This window comes from Acipenser ruthenus, chromosome 22 (assembly GCF_902713425.1).
Source record: "Acipenser ruthenus chromosome 22, fAciRut3.2 maternal haplotype, whole genome shotgun sequence".
In the NCBI taxonomy this organism is placed as follows: Eukaryota; Metazoa; Chordata; class Actinopteri; order Acipenseriformes; family Acipenseridae; genus Acipenser; species Acipenser ruthenus.
Genome location: NC_081210.1, coordinates 6,187,396 through 6,208,512, shown reverse-complemented (window position 1 = coordinate 6,208,512; position 21,117 = coordinate 6,187,396). Strand labels below are relative to the sequence as shown.

Genomic DNA, 21,117 nt, shown 5'->3' with positions numbered 1-21,117 from the left:
AGGAAAGAAACATGTTTTACATATAATTTGGTAAAAGTCCTGGCAGTACTTTAAGAACTCTAAACCCCACATACTGAAAAAATAACTGTATAAATCACAGTTGAGGAATCTTTGGCCTCAAAACACACTTGTACTCACTTGAATAACAACAAAGCCAATAAATTTCTCTGCTTGCCTTTAATCACTACAATACAGAACTCTTGGTCGCTTCTCGATGTTTCTTTCCTTCTCACAGGGCACGGTATTCTTTGAAAGAGTTTAGATAAGGCAGGACAGGCAAGACAAACCTATGTGGGTTTTTTTTATTTTTAATATTACAGCTCTCACTCCATAAATAATGTGGTTTTAACAGGACTGGATCAATAGACAGTGTTGACGCAACTACAAGGAAAGTGTCTTTAGTTTATACACATCCCTCTGCGTCAGTTACACCTGCTCTGTGGATAAACAGAAGATCAGTTTGTTATTTTAAATGAATCCAATAAAAAATAAAGTGTTTTTAAAACAGGCGTGATCTACCATGTGCTTTAATTGAATACTTCGAATATGGGCATTAAGACTTCCCATTGATAATGAGATAGCATGTGGGAAAGTTAGCCATATGAACCCGATACTGTTGGACTTTGTGCACCACCATAAATCAAGTCAACGCTCAACGGGAGCCAGGATCATTTCAGTAGGCATGTAAATAACTCAAGAATGTCCCTGCACCTTTTCAGTAGTAACACAGTAAAATCCAAGTGTGTAACTATCCTTTTACATGAAAACTGCAGAATCATCATATTCCTGCAACAGTTGACAAGCGACACCCAACAATCCATGAGAGTTGTGCAATTCAATATGCTTAGTCTTATTCTGAGCATGCAAAATAGAAGAGTTTAGCTGAGCACCAGAGATTACTTTACACCCATGTCCCCAGTTACAGAGACATGGATCTCTCAGGGTAAAAATGAAAAATTGAAATGGTCCCGTTCAACTATCGTTTCCTTATTTGGATATTTTAAGGCACTTGATGTTTTAAACTAAAAAATAACTTACATAAAACAAATGTATTATTAAATAAATAAATGCACAGACATGTAATATAATATTACACTGTTTCAAAATGAAAGTTATTGCCAGAAATGATGGCATTCCAAGAACAAACAAGTTAAAATGCACAGAAAAGCCACAAAGCAGTTTGTTATGTTCTGATCATTCAATGCTTCACTTGCGCTCTTGTGTCTTCATTTGCACTCCCTTGACCTTAATTTGAGGGCGTTGTCAACATGAACTAATGCATACAGCAGACTGTCTTAATAAATACTGGTGGTATACTGTCAGTTCAATGGACTGAACACGACATGGATTGGAAACAAACTGAAAATCAAGCATGAAAAGTAGAAACAAAACTAAGCACAACCAGACATGCTTAACTGGGAAACAACTAGAGAATTTGGATTTTCAGATGTATAAGAAATTGAAGTGAGCTTGAGAATATTAGAACACAGGAGACTTTACAAGAAAACACACAGCTGCAGTCAACAACAGTAAACAGCTTGCAGTCACATGCCACAGTTTGAGAAGCTCAATTATTTGGCCGACCAGCAACCAATGAAATAATTTACATGTTAACTTCTCGTATTGATTTAAAAACATATACATATTCTTGTCCTGTAAAAACAAAAAAACTCCTGGAAGATCACCAGGCTAACTCTGGGGTGTAGCATTTGGAAGTAACAAAGGGTCCTATTGTCCACTGTGCGGTGATGAGGCATTACTGATTTAATTTAGCAAGATCAAAACGTGATGCTATAAAAATCACACTGTTTGTAATTACACCCATTTCAGTTTCCTTTTACTTTTCCATTACGTTTATTTTTAATACGGCATGCTTCTTAAACTCATATTTAACTTGAATGATTTTAAAAACAGGGGGAAATGGACTCCACAAATCCACACCTAATCTTGAGTTGGGAGTCTATATCACGACTGTGCATTTACCTAGTTTCTCTTATCCTTGAGCACAAACTCAATGTAGCTCTTGCTGCAGAAAGCCCTGTTTAAGGCAAGCATACCTGTGCACAAAATTGTGTTTGTGCAAATGGGCAACTCCAGCAGCAATCTCGCAGGCCATCTTCTGCAGCTGGAGAAGCTCCGAGCTCCCATAGATCCGCTCCTCCTGGCTCAGCAGATAGCTCTTCAGGTCACCCTGGAAAACGAAACAAAAAGATGTTGACAAAAGTGAAGAGCACCTACAGTGTCACCCAAAACACAAATGAAACACATGGGTTTAATAGGTGGACTAACAATTGGTAATGTATATACACAGACATCATCAATACACCACATTCATTTTAATCCTAGCTTTTTTGCCGTTTAGTGCAATTTATTCAGGTACTATACAGAAAGCCTTTGTATGATAATAATCACCACTGAGAATCCACAAGCAATGTCTTGTAAACAGATCAATTGTGTCCTATGTTTGTTTCTTCACTCTTCAGACACAGAATTTCACATAACATTAGCTTTACTGTTGGATACAGAAAGGCCATTGAATCAAAATGTATATTTAATCTTTCCAGAAGGTGGCAACAGAGGCTTTTTCCTTTCAGTTCTGTCAAGTAGCATGATGTTGCAGTTACCTCATTACACCCTGTAGGAACACTGTGCACAATCCTGAGCCAAATAAGGATATATGAAAGTGGAATTGATTTAGCATTGTGTTATTGCAATCTAACAGCAAAATCATGAAATCAGACAGCAACCAATTAACCTTGTATTACCAGAGGGAATTTTACAGCAATTAGAAATATACGTGAATTAGTGATAATGTATTTACCCACAACATCATTTGAAATGTAAATCTATTTTACTTCTCTTATATTTTGTCTCTCGGCATCCAGTCTCTAATACATTTTTAAAGCATGCTGCACTGCACTTTCAGGATTCGCTTTTCAACCCTGCCATGTTCATCTAAACATAAAAACTTATATCCTGTGCACGATGTATTCCGAAGCCTAAATCATTCTTACTGGAAATCAACACACTACAGGACTGCAGAAGAACCTCAGGGAATCTCCGGCCTATAAAAAGGAAGCCCATGTTAGTTTCAATTCTGATTGAATGCGAGTTACGACAACAGCTGGCAATGCACAAACGATGAAATAGAAGTCAAAACCGTTAGTTAAAAGTCAACACATCGACCTACATTCATAATAGTGGTTTATTTTTTTATTTATTGCATGGAAAACTACTTTCAATTTCAATCCAAATTTGGTGAAGCAACTTTCTCTTCATCCTCATATTCAAATCTGTTTAGAACAACCTTAGTGAACCGCATCTACACAGATCCTGAAGGTGATGAATATTCCACACCCCAGGTACGGAAATGTATTTCTTCCCTAACTTACAATAAGGTATGAGATCCACAGCTCTAATATTTTTTTTATAATAAACTTCGTAGCCCTTAATTCTTATGTAATGTTAAACTAACCACTAAATATACGGTGGTATCTCCCATGGCTGGCAGGGACATATTAGGAGTATTACCCAGATGACAACCAGCAGCTGTAAGCAGAATTAGCTCACTAGAGCTAGTGCTCACTGGATCAACATTTGGGTAATTGCTGAATATGAAATAGAGTAAAGCAGCTGCTAGCTTGAGCTGCTGACAGATACAGTACAATGTCAATGGTTGTTCGTTTTAAAATCGTGCTACCAAGTTTAACCCAATGCTGAATTAACATTAAACAAAACACGAGCATCAAACACAGCCTGAAACAGATGTATACTGCACCGACTATCAAAAGTATGTCTCATTTAGGGATTGCAAGATTCTATTCTGCTTTTTATTCAATATAAACTCATTGGAAGGCTTATATGTTTATACTGCAGTGGGGATTTGAAGGATATGCGTCATTTGGCATAAGTGTTATAGTTGGACGGAGCCAAAAATGTGTTCTTCCTGGTCGGATCACTACGCAGGCGTACGCACAGGAAACACATATGTTTAATACTACAGAAAAAAGCATAACAAATATTTAGAATCTAGCAGAGCTTTAAAAGATTATTGTATGTCCTCTGGGCACATGTTTTACAGATCCCAAGAGCAAGGGACTGGGCATAGCATTGTTATCACAGAAAGAGATACTAGCATACATAGCACTATACGACAGGACGGGATACAGGCACCTGGAATCTACAACATAGGACACCATCAAGCTGTCTAGGATCTTGGGGTTTAACACCTATAACAGAGAAAAATATCGTATTACAAAACTCTTCTTGATAAAACTACAGAAACAGAAAGACTGAATGGAATTAGTTAGCTAATGTAATGCATCACTTCCTAAACAGTTTGGCTTCTTTATCTTGTTCATATCATTAAGTTGGCAGGTTTGGGCTTGACAGCGTTGATGACAAAATAATCACTTCATAAGACAAAGAAAACACCTGTCTAGTCACACAACGAAAGAAGCAACCAAAGCTTTTCTTAAACAAAAAATGTAATTTCACATCATACAGTGCAGATCATGATGCAGTTGAAAGCAAGTAGCCCTGCCTACAGTCGTGTTAGTTAGTGAAACAAGTCCTCATTGTGAAATAGCTAACACTGTTTTCATTCCCCGAGTTGCAGGTCTTAGATATACAGACGTGCTCAAATTTGTAGGTACCCTTACAGCTCATTGAAATAATGCTTCATTCCTCCTGAAAAGTGATGAAATTAAAAGCTATTTTATCATGTATACTTGCATGCCTTTGGTATGTCATAGAATAAAGCAAAGCAGCTGTGAAAAGAGATGAATTATGGCTTATTCTACAAAGATATTCTAAAATGGCCTGGACACATTTGTTGGTACCCCTTAGAAAAGATAATAAATAATTGGATTATTTCAAACTAATTCGTTTCTTTAAATAGTATCACACATGTCTCCAATCTTGTAATCAGTCATTCAGCCTATTTAAATGGAGAAAAGTAGTCACTGTGCTGTTTGGTATCATTGTGTGCACCACACTGAACATGGACCCCAGAGAAAGCAAAGGAGAGAGTTGTCTGAGGAGATCAGAAAGAAAATAATAGACAAGCATGGTAAAGGTAAAGGCTACAAGACCATCTCCAAGCAGCTTGATGTTCCTGTGACAACAGTTGCAAATATTATTAAGAAGTTTAAGGTCCATGGAACTGTAGCCAACCTCCCTGGGCGCGGCCGCAAGAGGAAAATCGACCCCAGATTGAACAGAAGGATAGTGCGAATGGTAGAAAAAGAACCAAGGATAACTGCCAAAGAGATACAAGCTGAACTCCAAGGTGAAGGTACGTCAGTTTCTGATCGCACCATCCGTCGCTTTTTGAGCGAAAGTGGGCTCCATGGAAGAAGACCCAGGAGGACTCCACTTTTGACAGAAAAACATAAAAAAGCCAGACTGGAATTTGCTAAAATGCATATTGACAAGCCACAATCCTTCTGGGAGAATGTCCTTTGGACAGATGAGTCAAAACTGGAGCTTTTTGGCAAGTCACATCAGCTCTATGTTCACAGACGAAAAAATGAAGCTTTCAAAGAAAAGAACACCATACCTACAGTGAAACATGGAGGAGGCTCGGTTATGTTTTGGGGCTGCTTTGCTGCGCCTGGCACAGGGTGCCTTGAATCTGTGCAGGGCACAATGAAATCTCAAGACTATCAAGGCATTCTGGAGCGAAACGTACTGCCCAGTGTCAGAAAGCTCTGTCTCAGTCGCAGGTCATGGGTCCTCCAACAGGATAATGACCCAAAACACACAGCTAAAAGCACCCAAGAATGGATAAGAACAAAACATTGGACTATTCTGAAGTGGCCTTCTATGAGTCCTGATCTGAATCCTATCGAACATCTATCACTCATTCCAATAGTCGTAGAAACTGTAGCATACCACCACGTTAGGAGTATTGCATCCTTTTCTACCCACTTGGGTAAAGAGGTGACATGTGTACTGTAGCGCATCCAACTTCCCAAACTGTCGGTAAAGGTTTAAGCAGCCCAGAAACAGATCAGTATTTGCTGTTGGAAATGCAGTTCTGTGTGCTCTAGATGGCAGTAGGAAGCCTTGAAGATTTGCAAGTCCCAAATCTTAAACGAGAAGCTGTCATTCAGCAACACGGCAACTGGCATTCTGCAGTATGCTCCAGTTGTTCTGAGCTCCTATAATGTGTATGAAATGCAATGAGTCAGGGGTACTCATGGTTACAGCTCAAACATGGGGAAACACTCGTAAATCATCAAATGATCTTCCATTCCACAAATTACCCAGTTTTCACAGCTTTTCTAGAAATAGATTTTTATTTTTAACACGACATACATAAAACTAATATAAAAAAGCCAATAAAAAGACAAAACCTAATTCATATAGTATTCATGTGAACACCTAATCAAAACATCTAGCCCATACATTTTAAAAGCAGTTTATTGAAAGGTATCCCAGATGCTGACAAAAGAATACTAGAGATGAAGAGCAAAAACTTTTTGGGATGCAACGCACTACATAAAACTTCTCATAGGCACCTCAAAACAAGATTATCAAAATTAATCCTTTTTTTTTTTTTACTTAATACACAAAAGTCAGTAACTTTGGGTATTCTTGACCATAATTCTATCTTAACTTATAACTCAATTAACTTACTATGTACATTACACAATCTTATACTGGGACAGGGAAATACTTATTTACTTGTCATCATTAAAATGATTACTGAAAAACATTGTTCTAGATTAACACATCTAAATGACTAATGACAACCCTCAGTTAAAATCACGGATTCAACGAACCTTCATTGCTACTAATAGCCATGTGACATTATGCAATAAGTGAAGGGATGGCATCATCCCGAGGAGCAGGGCTCACTGACACGCTGCCATCTCGCTTTTACAAGCAGGGAGCAAGAAAATGAAATCAGCAATTCACACCCCAAAATACATTCATAGTCACTGAGAAATCCCAAGGCATACTGATTCATTGCCTTGTGGCAATATCAGATCGGCTATGAGGATTCAAGTTTCCTCATTCAGTAAATTTACAAACTCATTAAGCATGGATTTATCCCAATATTATGATCAAATCCAGTGTGTGTAATTTAAACTAGCACAGTGGTGCAATAGGAAACTGCAATTTGCTATAAATATATTCAGAATAAATACTGCAGTGTCAGACTGCAACGTTTCACAAAATACTTTACAGTACAGCATTCTCAAACTTCATTTCAAGAGATAAAATATGAATTGTTGCATTATTCTGGATGTGCAAAAGCACTTTGACTAGCAGCAGACACTTCTTTACTGGGATAGTCTCCTGTCTACACAGCTTGTTTCCCTGTATGATTATAGAAATCAGCACCTGGCACACAGAGCACTGAAATTAACTGTGATTGCCGACAGTGTCCATATTCAGGGTGGATTACTGCCTTCCAGAATCCAACAAGGTCAAGTGTAACTGTAGCCAAAGGACTTGGAGAAATAGCCAAGTAGTTTCTTCACAATTCTCTGACAAGGCAAATCTTTTAAAGAGGCAAAGCTAACAAACAGGGATGGAAGGTGGTTATTGACAGTATGTGATGACTAAACAAAGTCCCTTAGACACCTACTGGTTAAGCACAAGGAAAACATTAAATACCGACATGGCATGAGGTACAGCTGACCTTGGAGCAACTCATAATCACTTAACTCATGGGGCAGAAGGGGCACGTGATGGGGGGTTCTTATGGTTTCAACCTATCAGCACCACATTGCGCTGCTGTAGGGAGTGTTTACTTAAAGTCTCGTAGCAGCTGGTTCGCTGTGATAATTGAGCTCAGTAAAGTCTGATGGCAAAACATGGAAAACTGTACCGTCCAGCACTACAATTAAAACAAAGGAATATATTAACTGCTGACATACATATGGCAATATATCTATCAATAAACAAGCCATATTATAACATGTTGTACATTTCCCTTTAAAAGCTGCATGTTGGAATTCTAGGTACTGTACAGCAGTGTGCAGATATGCCACTGGAACTGGTTCTGCCATTTGGTGCTGCTTGTGTTTGTACTTAATAAAAGCTGAGTTAGTAAATATTCTATATTTTATGTTGAAACCTGTCCAATTGTGTGGGTTTATTATTACAAAAACAGTAACCTGAAAAAGATTGCACAGTAAAAATGTGTTTTACCAGAGCTTCTTTACCTTCCCCCCTGCCACCCCCCCCACACCCCCCCCTTTAAAACAAAGCTAGGTGCCCCTGGAGGAATTAAATCATATTTTGTGCTAGAGTCTTAGGGAGTCATACAACATCTTTGTTCCAAATTGAGCAGTTAAAACTCACAATGTATCAAATCTAGTCCCTTTTGCAGGATGCATGCACGGAATTTTTTTTTTTTTTTAAATTCTAAAACTCTTTAAACTGAAGAATGAAATATATAAATGGATATCCACGAACCAGAGTGATCTAAGCTTCAGTACGACAATCAAAACAGTCAAATCAAAAACATGCATTTTAAAATAAAAACAAAAGTAACAACTTTTTTTTGTGATTACATTAAATTTCTCATTCAGTCGGTGTAGTTCTATAAGCAATGCACTCAGAATCCAGTATCAGTAGATCTATACAACCACCAGATGTTTTATTTATATGGTTGTTCTGGATTTTTGTATTAATTCAAGTTGCAGTCTGGGCGAGAGGACCTCAAATCAAAGCAGAGCAGTTCTGCCAGCTCAAACTGTGTGAAATGATGTCCATTACAACCGAAACGCACTGCACACAAAGTCACATAAAACAAACAAAGACTGTACTCGTACTCTATATTTTTTTGCACGAAACATCTATACACAATTTGGGCAAATCCTGAACAGTGACTGGTTGGTTCTCTCACATGTGCTTTGAGATAGTCAAAACAAATCTGACTTACCAGTTCACAGAATTCGAAGACCAAGAGGAAGGGGACTGCCTCCACACACTGCCCCAGGCACTGAAGTATATTGGGGTGCAGCAAAACCCTATTGGAAAAAGCAAGCAAATCTCCAATTCACTATTCATACTATTAGAATCAGACAGCAGTGTCTGCAGCTTCCTCTTCAAAGTGTATTCTTGATCCATACTTAAAAGTAAAAGACATATTCTGGATGGCACGGTGGACTGGCAATAGGGATCTGTAATTACTTCAGTAGCATACGTTAAAGGTTTTAAAATCTACACTCCCCTTGGCATTTTTCCAGCTCCATTTTAATTTGTAAAACATTGTATCCACTTGTGCAAGTCCAGAATTACGCAGCACCATAGAACAGCCATCAGTGCTGTCTCAAACATATTAAGAGTTTCCATGCTTCTCTGCTGGACAAAGAGTCCCATTCCAGTTATAAAAAAAATACCCCTGAAAAATAGAGGAAGATGCTTTGGAGAATCTAAGAAAACAACATTTGAAGATCTGTATTACTAAAGATGTAACAACAAAGTGATATGTAGAGTCAGTAGTAACATATCATGCTCTTGATCAACTCTGAAGACCTTTTGTAATCCCTCAGTTTGCAGAGAGGGGGTGCTGTAGAACTGGTTTGTGGATTTTGTCAATTGCATATGCTCTAAAACAGAGAAGACCTGGACTACAAAAATAGTGAGCCATTTCATTACTGCAGCTACACACAACAACTGTAGTTAATCCATTCACACTCCCATTAACAATAAAAATGAAAATTCATTTTAAACTATTACATAATCATGATCATGGTGAACATTAAACACCATTTGGTCTTAACGAATACCATAACTGCATTACAAAACTGGATGCTATGTTAGTGTCATGTTATGAATTAAACTAAACAATTTGTCAGCAAGGGGGGGGAAATGAAAATCCTTAAATGAAAAAAAAGGTACAGTATTATTTTGCAGAATGCATTTTGCAGTAGTTTCATTTTTATTTACATTTTGTGGTATTAATTTTATGTCACTTACACCGAGGGTAGGCAAATACCAGGACTTTGTTGAAACCAGGTCCTTAAGTATATAATTGATCATCGGGGTAAATTAAAATATTAAAGCCCTTCAATGGAATGAACTAGAAGAGCAAAGGTTGCTGACCACTGACCATCAGTTTTGTTCTTTGCAATATAAAGAAAATAATAATAAAAGGCGTCATACGAAATGTACCTGTATGGGTCTCCATTTTGCAGAAACTCATTTTGTTCTTTGCCGCTGGCGTTGGCCTTTAACTCCTTCACTACGACACTGGCTACTCCGGGATCCGTATAGATCTCACCAAGAAGAACCTTCGAGGAAAAAAAACAAGTCAAGGCACAGTTTCATGGCTATATAGAGTCTGGCCTTGGTCACACAGGAAACCTGCAGCTTCCTCTAAACAATGGGATTACAGCATGGAATGTGAAACAGGGCAAGGACACTGAGGCAGGTATAACAAAGGATGTTTTTCAGCTTGTGCACCAATTTCACATCAGAAAACTGTTGTCATCCGCCCTCCATCCTCAGGAAAAGGCACGAGGAAACTGACGTCACAGGAAAAAACTTGAATCACACTTGTCTCTCTAATGCAGCACATGTGAATGAAAATATTTTAAGATGTCTCAATTTGTGCTGACAAACTAAATAAATAATTAACTTTCTTTCCATGCTAACCACATGATTGTAAAAACACAGGAATATGTACCTTCCCAAACCAGCCGTTTCCGATTTCCTGGATATAACTCAGACTGTGACGTGTAACTTGTGAAGCTGTAGATCCATCTGTTATGTTAAAAGGGGGGGGAAAATAAACAGACGTTTGAATATCAGACACTGAATGAAGATAAAGCCAAAGTTAATATCACAAAAAATAATTCAACATTTAACAACTTTGTTTTTAAAAACTGAACCAGAATTTTTGAATAATTTATACTTTTCTAGGTATGGAAATAAGACTCTCATAACATAGCACTTCGATCCATTCTTGGTTTTACTATGAGTTTAATAAGACCTGAGCTTGTTACCTATACACTGTGGCTAATCAAGCTCATTAAAACCTTGAGTGGGTGAAACTGCTATGCATTAGTAGTCTCGTTTCCATTGCTGCATTTACAGAAATGTTCACTTAAGACAAGACCTTCAACAACCACAAGATACACAATTCTAGTTTTACTAGTTAGATTTGGGTCACCACTTTTCAAAACATAAAAAATAAAATCCACAATACTAAGGTTTACTTAAATATGCAGCGTCACGTTTTAAATGATCTTTTAACAGTAAAATAGAGAAATTAGTAGTTATTTTACTTTAATGCTGGACAGCAGCATTTATAAAGACTTGTGTGCATTTATTGTTTCTATAAATCCTAATAATGCATATCATTAAATATTAAGGCCAAGAACATGTCATTAGAAAATAATTTACCTTTGTGTTGAATCTCCAGGATAAATCAATATTTACAATGTTCTTATTGAAAAGGTTATGCAAGGTAACCAGTGACCCAGCCAAATTCTGCTAAGTGTGGGGAAGAAACTGATGTAGTGGCTGAACATATTTTACCACTCTGGGGACTTCTTGTTTGTGCCAGAAGTCCTCAATTAGAATCTGACAAGAGTTCTAACTGGTGGGGGCTCGGGGGACATTTCTGGCACTCCATTACAGATAACAGCAGGTCACTGAGCTAACACTTATAGACAGAGAGGCAAGGTAATAAGGGTCTGCAAATGATAAATCTGAACTGAACAAAATGACAAACAAAACACACAAGTCAGGGATGGAAATAAAACCCCCACTGCATAGCAGTTTGATCCATTCCTGGTTTTACTAGGAGTTTATTAAGACACACCTGATCCTGTTAGCCATACACACTGTGGCTAATCAAGTTCGTAGTAAAACCTATAATGGATGAAACTGCTACGCAAAAAGAGCCTAATTTCCATCCCTGCAAGTCGCCGAAAACATAATAAAGTAATCAAACTAAGGGAATCTAACAGCAATAGTGAGAGATTAGATTAGTGTAAAATATGTGTAGTATTCTATAATTATTTTTTAGCAGACACCCTTATCCAGGGTTACGGTTAGGGTTAGGCCACAATTACTGTGCAAGTAATCGCTGCAATTACGGTAGTCAGATTTGTTTGTTTAGTGCAGTCGGGTTTGTAGTTTCATTTTGCAGATATGCATATGCAGAGCACTAAAATCCAAAAACATAGGGGCTTCACTGGGGTCATCTTGTGCCTGCTCAGGGATCGCCCACCTCATGTTTTCTAGATGTCCCAATTCTCGTTTCTAATCTCCGTACTGCAATCAAGAACAAGATACCTCGCAGGTATCCCCAATCATTAAATATCAATCTGCTCCACGCTGTTGAAAGTGTGTTGCCTAGCGTGAATCCACACTGCATCCTATTTACAGTGCAGGAAACCCCAAAAGTGGCAGGCGTGCAAAACAGGATGTTTACAAAGAAACCTTGCCAAAGGTCACGTTGGCGAGCACAGCGCCAACTGAAGGATTTCATGAAGAAGGGCTGTAAAAGGAAGAAACAGACATCTGTCCAAACCAAATATAACCTGCTGCTCCCTGTTTACATGGCACCAGGTTTGTCATTTCACACCACCCTGCACCGCACTGCAGCAGCACATGCTCAGCAGAAATACATCAGCAAGCAGTAAACGAAGTATTAGCTGTTCTTTTATCTCTTATCATTGAACTGAAATACAAATCTAATCTCCAAGGGAAAACAGTGCTTGCCACTACTACTCTAAATGGGCCAAAAAGGCTGCCGTGGCTGCCTCTGTCAGTTTTAAACTCCCCTAAATACAAATTCATTTTAGTATTTAAATATTCACCCCAATGTTAGACGTTCTACAGCACAAATCAAAACCTTGTGGCTTAGAGAAAGAACACATTGTTTTCAAAAGCCCAATTCAAATCAGATTGCAGATCTGTGTTGCAATGAGGTCTACTAACGTAAAGACAAGAAGGCAGGCAATACTGCTTTTGAGATCTCTAGCCCATTCACTAAATTTAGTATGTCAATCACTTGACAGCCAGCTTTAGAATTAGACACCAACCACATATTTACTAGGTGCAGGAGGCCCCTTCCATGAATGAAATGCAGAAAGTCAGCTTGTCACTATTTGGTTTTAAAAAAAAAAAAAAAATTTAATCTAACAGATGTCTTTTTCCCCCAGGAGCTCGATTTTAATTTGGAGACCATGGTGCATTACATAAACCTTTATATATGCAGTTAAAACATTGCGAGGTTGCTTGGTTACCACTCACTCCAAGATTCTGAGTTTGATAGGAATGTGTAAGGACTCCAAGTTTTGCTTAGACAGCCTATGACTGAACTTGGAATATCCCTCTGTGCAGATGTATTACACATAGTGAAAGTCATGAATATCGGGATCGTATATTTATAGGTATGCACACTTGTCTGTGCCTGTGTGTTTGACTAGGAGTTTTGGGGCGTACCTGCTATCCTGGGTGGTTGAAGGTGAGGGGGTCCAGGCAGAAGTACAGGGGAGACAGCGAGTGTGTAAACCTCAGCAGGTGACTGAATCGAAGGAGTGTCTTCAGCTGGGGGGGTGAAATCAATCTCATCCTCAAAGTGATCTTCAAACTCCTGTAGAACAGACAAGGAGGGGAGTGAGGTTCTAGATGGACTGAAAATTCAGATTGCATACTCCATTAAAAGAAAACAATGCCATTCCCAGCTACCTGGATACACCATGAGCTAAGATTATACAGAGAAGTCCTACTTTTTACATGTTAAAATCAGCAGCTTTTTGTAATTAACAAATGTGGTTCTCAATGGAAACAATCTTACTGTAACTTTTATTTGGGATAGCTAAAAAAAAGGTAAGTCTTATAAACAGGGCTTCACTGAACATTTAATGAGGTGCTTTAAATTTAGGTTGCATTTCAGGTGACAATTACATTGTCATAACTGGGTAATTACCAATGGTTCCTGCTATTGTGTTAAATACTGTGCAGCCACAACACCATGCTACATTTCAATGTAATTACACACTAACTGTTGGTAGCTACCCATTTATTGACTTGTTACTACATGGTTATGTATGTTCCATAATCTAAATCTATATTTCCTGTTGTTCATAAGATGCAGTGCACATGACCATGTTTTCATACATATATTTAGATGACTAAATAAGAAATGTCAGATGGCTTCAAAAGGACAATAATTTATTACTGTAATCAATACTATTGTCTTGGGTAGGTTTGCTTCCAAGCAGCCCAAGTCTTGCCAGTCTTCTTACTTCCAATAATGAAATGCATCACATTATTTAAATCATGAGATTGTGTTTTCAGTTAATCCTTACCTTGAAATCGATTTCTTGCTTCTTGCAGCAGGAAACACAATTCGCAACCAGGATTATCAACAGAACCAATCCAGACACAGACAGAGCCAGAGAGGATATATGAACTTTGCCTGCAGCTGCTTCCCCTGCAAAATGACACACAAATTCACACTCAGGATTCAAAATATCGAACTTCTATTCAACTCAAAACTTTGAGTTGAGATAGACCTATCAAAATATGTTCACATTTCAAAAATGTCTTACAACAAGCTTTTTTTTGTTTGCTTAACTTGATTTGGTAATGTGGTAATGTTGTGCAATACTGAGTTCCTTTTTCTATATTTAAAACACAAAAACAGCAGACAGGAAAGATTAAATGAAATTCAAATACAGAGACAAGAAAATGAATGTCTGCTCTTCTAGACGTCCTGCAACGTTACTGTAGATCACTACCAAAACTGTGAAAATCGTGGAAATTAACATATTTCCGTGGGCATTTAATTTGTTTTGCCAGACCTAAATGTTGACAGGCATTTAGATTCAAATATTCACTGAAAGAGAAAGGCGGAAATCCAGAGCAGTACTGCAACTGCTTTACTTGCAAAGAAACCAAAAACGGTGACTTCCATGTTCCAAATTTGAATATCCCTTTTGAAAAATTGGACAACCAAAAGATCTTCAGACAGAGTGTAGCAAATGGTGGAGCGATTGCTTCATCAGCCCAGCTGAGACGTGAATACTTACTTAAAGTTGAAAGTATCACAAGCAGGAGATTATGGAATTGGTAACAGTCTGCTTGCTTGTCAGTGGTCACTGACAAGTCAACTGATGCCCAAGATCAGTATGGGTTATACATTGTATTTGTTTTGCAAGACCTAAATGGTGAACATGCATCTGACGTACTAGAACTGAAAGCTGTCCTTGCAGATACACTTTACCTACAGGCTGTTAATTACAACACCGTTTCACAAGCTATTGCAAAGTGTTTGAATAACTTTGAAGTTAATTTTGACATCAGTGAATTTATCTGTATATTGGCTGTTTAAAAAAATAATAATCTGTGATTTCCGCGAAATACGAAACTTTACCTGTGACACTGCCGTGAGTATTAAAGAAAATGTCCGTGATTTTCAGAGGGTCTTACATATAGGTGCCCGTTGCAATGACAGTTTTACTTGCCAACAACCTGTAATACATTTGAAGTGCTTTTGAAGTAAAACTGCTTAAAAATGCATCCTTATGCACTCAATGCTGGTGTCTACACTCTCCATACCCGATTCTCCACTGCATCATAAAAATACATTTGCTGTTCTGTAATCCTTCCACATACATACCAAAACACAAGCCAATTTTATATATAACAAGGAAGGATATTCAAGTATCAACTGACATTTTTTGTTGGTTTCCTTAATTCTGTCACATTCAGCTGATCCCTGCCTGTTATCCTCAAGAGAACCTTACCGCATACTGTAAACTGAAGCCTGATCGATTCATAAGCAATTGCCAAGAGGAATGCTGTTCTAGTCTAGACATTTCTTTCTCTTGATAGACAATAAAGCAATCCGTCACTGTTTCTTGATGGGTTGTTTTAAATTGTCAATCTGACCTGTTAACAGACCATTACTACTTTGTAGGGGTCTGCCATCACACTGCAATCAAAGTGGCTGGAGGAATTTCACAAATATAAGCACATATATCCAGCAAGCTTACTAATAGAACTCTGTGACTTGAGTGTCTTTGGAGTCAACAATGTAATTCATTTACACCGAACTACTAAAGAAAACAGCAGTAGAGATGCTGTGAAGATAAATTGTACTATTTTGGCTAAGAAGTGAATTTAAACATATTGTAAACAAGCAACCCAAGACAGATTCGTTTCAGATTATGCTGCAGCAGCTTTTGACCAATCCTGGTTTCAGCCTTTGCTGGAATAGGAAAAAAAGGCTGACTGAGTTTGAAGCTTTTAATGAACAACTTTGAGATTTTAAAATAGCATGTGTGGCCTATATTTGGATCTCACTTCAAATACCAAGATGTTTGCAGTATCATACCTCAAGCTGCCTGCATTACTGTAATTTATCAACAGGGGGCCCTGTCTGTTCCAAGTTGCTTCTGGTTCTTAATTTCTTATCTCCATGTTTGGCAAGCAAACACTAGTCGTAAAGCATAAAATAAATTAATATAATTACCTGACTGTATACCTAATAAAATGTGGGAAACACAAAACAAGAAATAGCATTAGAGCCAAGCAAGAACTATCCAGTATTTAACCATATTTATAGTAGAACTATTAATCACACTTCAGGAACAAAGGGATGCAGGGTACAAAGATCTTGGTCACAAATCACTTTTTATTATCCTACTAAACAATTATAGAAACAAAGTTGTTATTTTCCCTCATTTAGTAGGGTACTACAGTCCTTTATGAAATACACTCTTTCATCTGAGGCTTGACCTAGATTCAGTTCATAGAGGATTTGTAGGATTTGAACACTAGGATTTCCTGAATTCTAGCCATTTGCATAGAACTTCAGGCCACACTGCTTCTGAAATCAGTGTACCAATGGAACCACATCCTAGCTCATAAACTGACCTGTAAACAGAGAACTATACAAAATAACTCAAGAATTCATTGACCTTTGTGGTCCCATGACTCCAATAACCTTACCGTTATTGGAGTCATGGGACGTCTGACTGCTGAAAGATTATGCTGAATGTTAAATGCTTTCAACTGGGTACTGCACTGCACTTTTAAGGATGCTAACAACCTTCTAGGGAGATTCAGGAACTAAATTAAATGTGACATGTATTGCATTTGGGAGATATCCCTCTGGTTATTGTGGCTATACAGTACTGTGCTGGATGTGAACTAATCCAACAGGCAGATAACTAGGCTTACTTGCAATATATGTGGGCCTTTTCATACAAATTATATAATTACACAGGTAGGCTGTGAACTGTGCATTACAGGTTAAGTGCTCTGGGTTACACTGCGAGTCAGTCAGTGGCAGAGGTGGGATTTGAACCGGTGACCTTCTGGTTACAAGCCCTTGTCTTTAACCACTGGACCGCTCTGCCTCAGGTAAAGAGTTGCTCACAGCAGTAAATGTTTTTTTTTGTTGTTGTTGTTTTGTTTTTACAGGATTATGTACCATATGAAACAAGCAATGTTTCTTTCAAAAATGGATAAAGTGAATGAAACATTTAAAGGCCGCGGTCACAGGCAGTGTTTTTCCAGCTCTGGAAGTTCACAGGCGGTATTACGAAGAGCGCAGAGGCTGGGATTAAATTTGAAATCTTGATAAAGTTATCCTTTTAGCAGGCTTCAAAGAAATTACAAAACAAAGAGAATTGTGCTGCTTTGGCAATTTTAGAAAATGTCAACCTCTTTACCAATAGCTGGCATTTTATATTTCTTAAATTAAAATAGAATAGAATTCCAACCCAGTCAAGTTACACTAACCTCACAATTCAGACATTCCACTTCAGAGCTCTTTTACTTTCAGGGTCATTGCATTTTTCTTTGTTGTAGTTTGTGAACCTCTAGGGCAGCCCATCAATGAAAACAAAGGACTGATTGACAATTGATTGATCAGTAGCATTACTGAATGGAAACAATTAAGGAGGCAATGAGGGAAGGCTCTTTTGGATGACAGATTTGATTACAGTGATAAAAACACAACAGTGAACTACAAGCTTTGCTATCATTGAAAGAGTCAACCCCACAATCCCTCCGTGGCACTCACTCACAGATTCGGTAAATCAGTGCACAATTTAACCTAAAGCATGTTGTAAAGCAGGAGTTTTTATTATAGGTGTGATGCCAGCACTGCAACATTTAAAATGGGCCCTGCGTTATAAGCATGTCATGCAGTCTGTAAAGAGTCACCAGATCGTGGGCTCCTCAGATTACACTGGAGAAGCTCAAAGCAGGAGCAGCTTTTGAACTACTTCCTCTTCAGTGTCCAAGTTGAGTTTCTATGATCTCTTTTAGCACGCACCAGCCCCGCTGTCCCCAAAACATGAAAATTTGCTTTTCTACCACCTCGTCCTCTTTGAACACACTCTACTCTGTGTTTCAATAGCCAGGCAACAAGGCAAACATCAAAATATGGTCCAACTAACTCCCAATGTATTGACCTGCAACCTGAAGGTTCAGATATATTTAAACACTTAAAAACAAACTTTGTTGTTGGGAACAGCAGTTTACATTTTTCACCAAAAAATTAAAAAAATAATAATAATCATATTATAAGGTCCAGGCAGCAAGCATCAGCTTCCATGTTCACGTGCTGTACTGAGGATGCTCCGATTAGCTGTCTATTTCTGCCAAGCGGCCGTTTTTTTAAGGGTATCATTTACTTTGTGTCTTATTGGATAGCTCAGCTTGTCAGCACTAAATAGGAAGCTGAAAGTGCTGCGAGGCCAGAGTGGCAGTCAATTAAAGGGATGGAAATGAGACTTCTTGCATAGCAATTTCACCCATTTTAGGTTTTACCATGAACTTGATGACCCACAGATTATAGGTAACAAGCTCAGATGGGTCTTATTAAGCTCACAGTAAAAACAGAAATGGAATAAACAGCTATTCAATGGGTCTTATTTCCAGCCCTGAATTATATTTCATTTAGGATTTTGTGATTTAAAGTAAATGAAATGCAGTAAGTAAAAAAAAAAAAAAAAAGATGTAATGTAAACTTCATTTAACCTCCATTTCCTTTCCAACTGTTCCCAATAGGCACATATTTTTTATTCATGCCACCCCTTGGCAAGCTTCATCATGTTCTCCTGTTTCCATCTCATTTTCAATGTTTCCCTGTGGATCTGGGTTTCTCTGAACGTCTGGGTGACTGGTGTTCCACTGGTTGGCACTTCCTGTATTCTGTGTTGAATCTATTCACCTTTTTAAAATTAAATGTGCAATGTGCTTTACAAAGACATTTTAGAAAATGGTTTACCCAGCAGACACAGACAACACTGCAATGTGGGAATCTTCAGTAAGAGATAAAAACACGTATTGATATCAATTTAGGGGCCCAGGTTTTTTGCTAAAAATTGCCTAGCAAAATGGATTGCGCATGTTTGATTTTTTTTTTTTATGCAAATAGTGTTGCAATGTTATTTCCAGGCACTGTAACAACAGTATTTTAACTAGCCAATTAGTTTAAAAACAGAAAAACTGTCTAACAAGGAATCTCACAGAAATTGCTGATTAATGCTTCTCAGCCTGCACTATTTCTAGGCATTGAAGCTAACAGATCATCATATAATGGGTTAGAATTGTTCTTCTTGCCAATGGTTGCTATAAATAAATCTCTAAACCATTTCAAATATAAATTCAGGTGGTAAACTAAATAAACTTGTTGCAGGAAGGTGTAATCTACCCTATTAATACCTCTAATGAAGATGCCTCCATGATGAACACTTTAGTTACGTATTACCCAGCTTTGAAGCTTAATTCCACATAACAATAAATGTTTACACTGAGATTACATCTGACAAAGGAATGTTAACTAAGGGTTAAATGATCACCAACACTATCTAAGGGAGACTCCATTTAAAAAATAAAGAATTATTTCCTTTTGCGGTGTGTCGATACAGACTTTGACTTTAGATCAATGAAGTAAAGGTCGCTGGTACTTCCCGATACAAATCAGGTCACGACACGAAATGAAGTGATTTCAGCAAGAGCCTTGTAATGCTCTAAGCAGGGTTCTTCAGCAAAAAGGATAGTCGCATTGGAAAGGGACAGCAGTAGCATGTGGGAAATCGATGTAATCAAGGTTTTACGGTTTGGTTAAATTTCCCAGTTAATGACATTTGATTTTTCTGACCAAACCGTTAATCTCTTTTGGATGGTATACCTTTTAATGAATCTCAAACAACCGATGAGTGCAAGATCACACACGAGTTGCATAAGCATGTTGGTAGGAAGAGATCAGCGCCTCTACTTTTGAGCTTCTAACTAAATCTGAGCTTCTTCTAAATCAGGACTGCCCAGTCCCTGACCACATTCCGGCGCCTCCTTAAGACTCACCTCTTCAGACAGCACCTGTAGAACTCTCCTGTTTTTCCCCTGGGACACTTATCACCCTTCCTTAAATGCACTTTACTTGCTCTTATCTGCCCCCTATTTCACTGCATTTAATCCGGTACTTCAGAGTACTGTAATCTGCCAAGTGTTTAATCTGTAGTATTTTGTATTTAATCATATCCTGATGCAACTATCACTGACACTTATCTGCTGTATTATTGAATTGTATTTTGTCACACTTGTACTTGCTTGAACCAAAGTCATTGTATTTATCTGGCTCTTAATTGTATTATTACTTGTACTGTGATACTTGAAATGTATTTGCTTACGATTGTAAGTCGCTCTGGATAAGGGCGTCTGCTAAGAAATAAATAATAATAATAATAATAATAATAATAATAATAATAATAATAATAACTGCTGAGCCCTCTGGATACCTATTTCCAAAAGCCCTGTGTGTTTTCAAAATGCCTTTTCACATCGCATTCCTTAACTACTGACACACATTCATTGCACAATAAAAGCATTGGCTTTGCGTTCGGTACAGCTGGTAAAATAAGTAAGTATTTATTGGTACACTCATCGTTGAATCTACGATTTTCCTCATCAGCTTTTCTCTTCTTACTAGCTGTAGACACAGCCATGCTTATCACTTTCAAAAAAAGTAAAAAGCTAAAATCACCCTCGGAGTACGCAAAGCGTAACGCAATGTAACTGGCTGCGTGAGGTTTAGTGGCTAGAAAGGGGTGGTGTGATGCGCACACTGCTTTGCCGGACACAAAAATAAGACGCACGTTAGTTTTTTATATTTTC

General features: G+C 37.9%; 1 protein-coding gene across 2 annotated transcripts in view; it reads right to left on the bottom strand.

Annotated features, from left to right (window-relative positions):
* Positions 1-21,117, bottom strand: part of LOC117431479 (serine/threonine-protein kinase LMTK2-like) — a 43,311-nt gene that overhangs the window by 12,950 nt on the left and 9,244 nt on the right. For both annotated transcript variants that reach the window (XM_058995902.1, XM_058995903.1), the window contains exons 2-7: positions 14,292-14,416; positions 13,423-13,573; positions 10,652-10,728; positions 10,138-10,256; positions 8,903-8,990; positions 2,058-2,191 (exon numbers count right to left, since the gene is read on the bottom strand). In XM_058995902.1, coding sequence (XP_058851885.1) covers positions 2,058-2,191; positions 8,903-8,990; positions 10,138-10,256; positions 10,652-10,728; positions 13,423-13,573; positions 14,292-14,416 — 694 coding nt within the window. The remainder of the gene's footprint in view (positions 1-2,057; positions 2,192-8,902; positions 8,991-10,137; positions 10,257-10,651; positions 10,729-13,422; positions 13,574-14,291; positions 14,417-21,117) is intronic.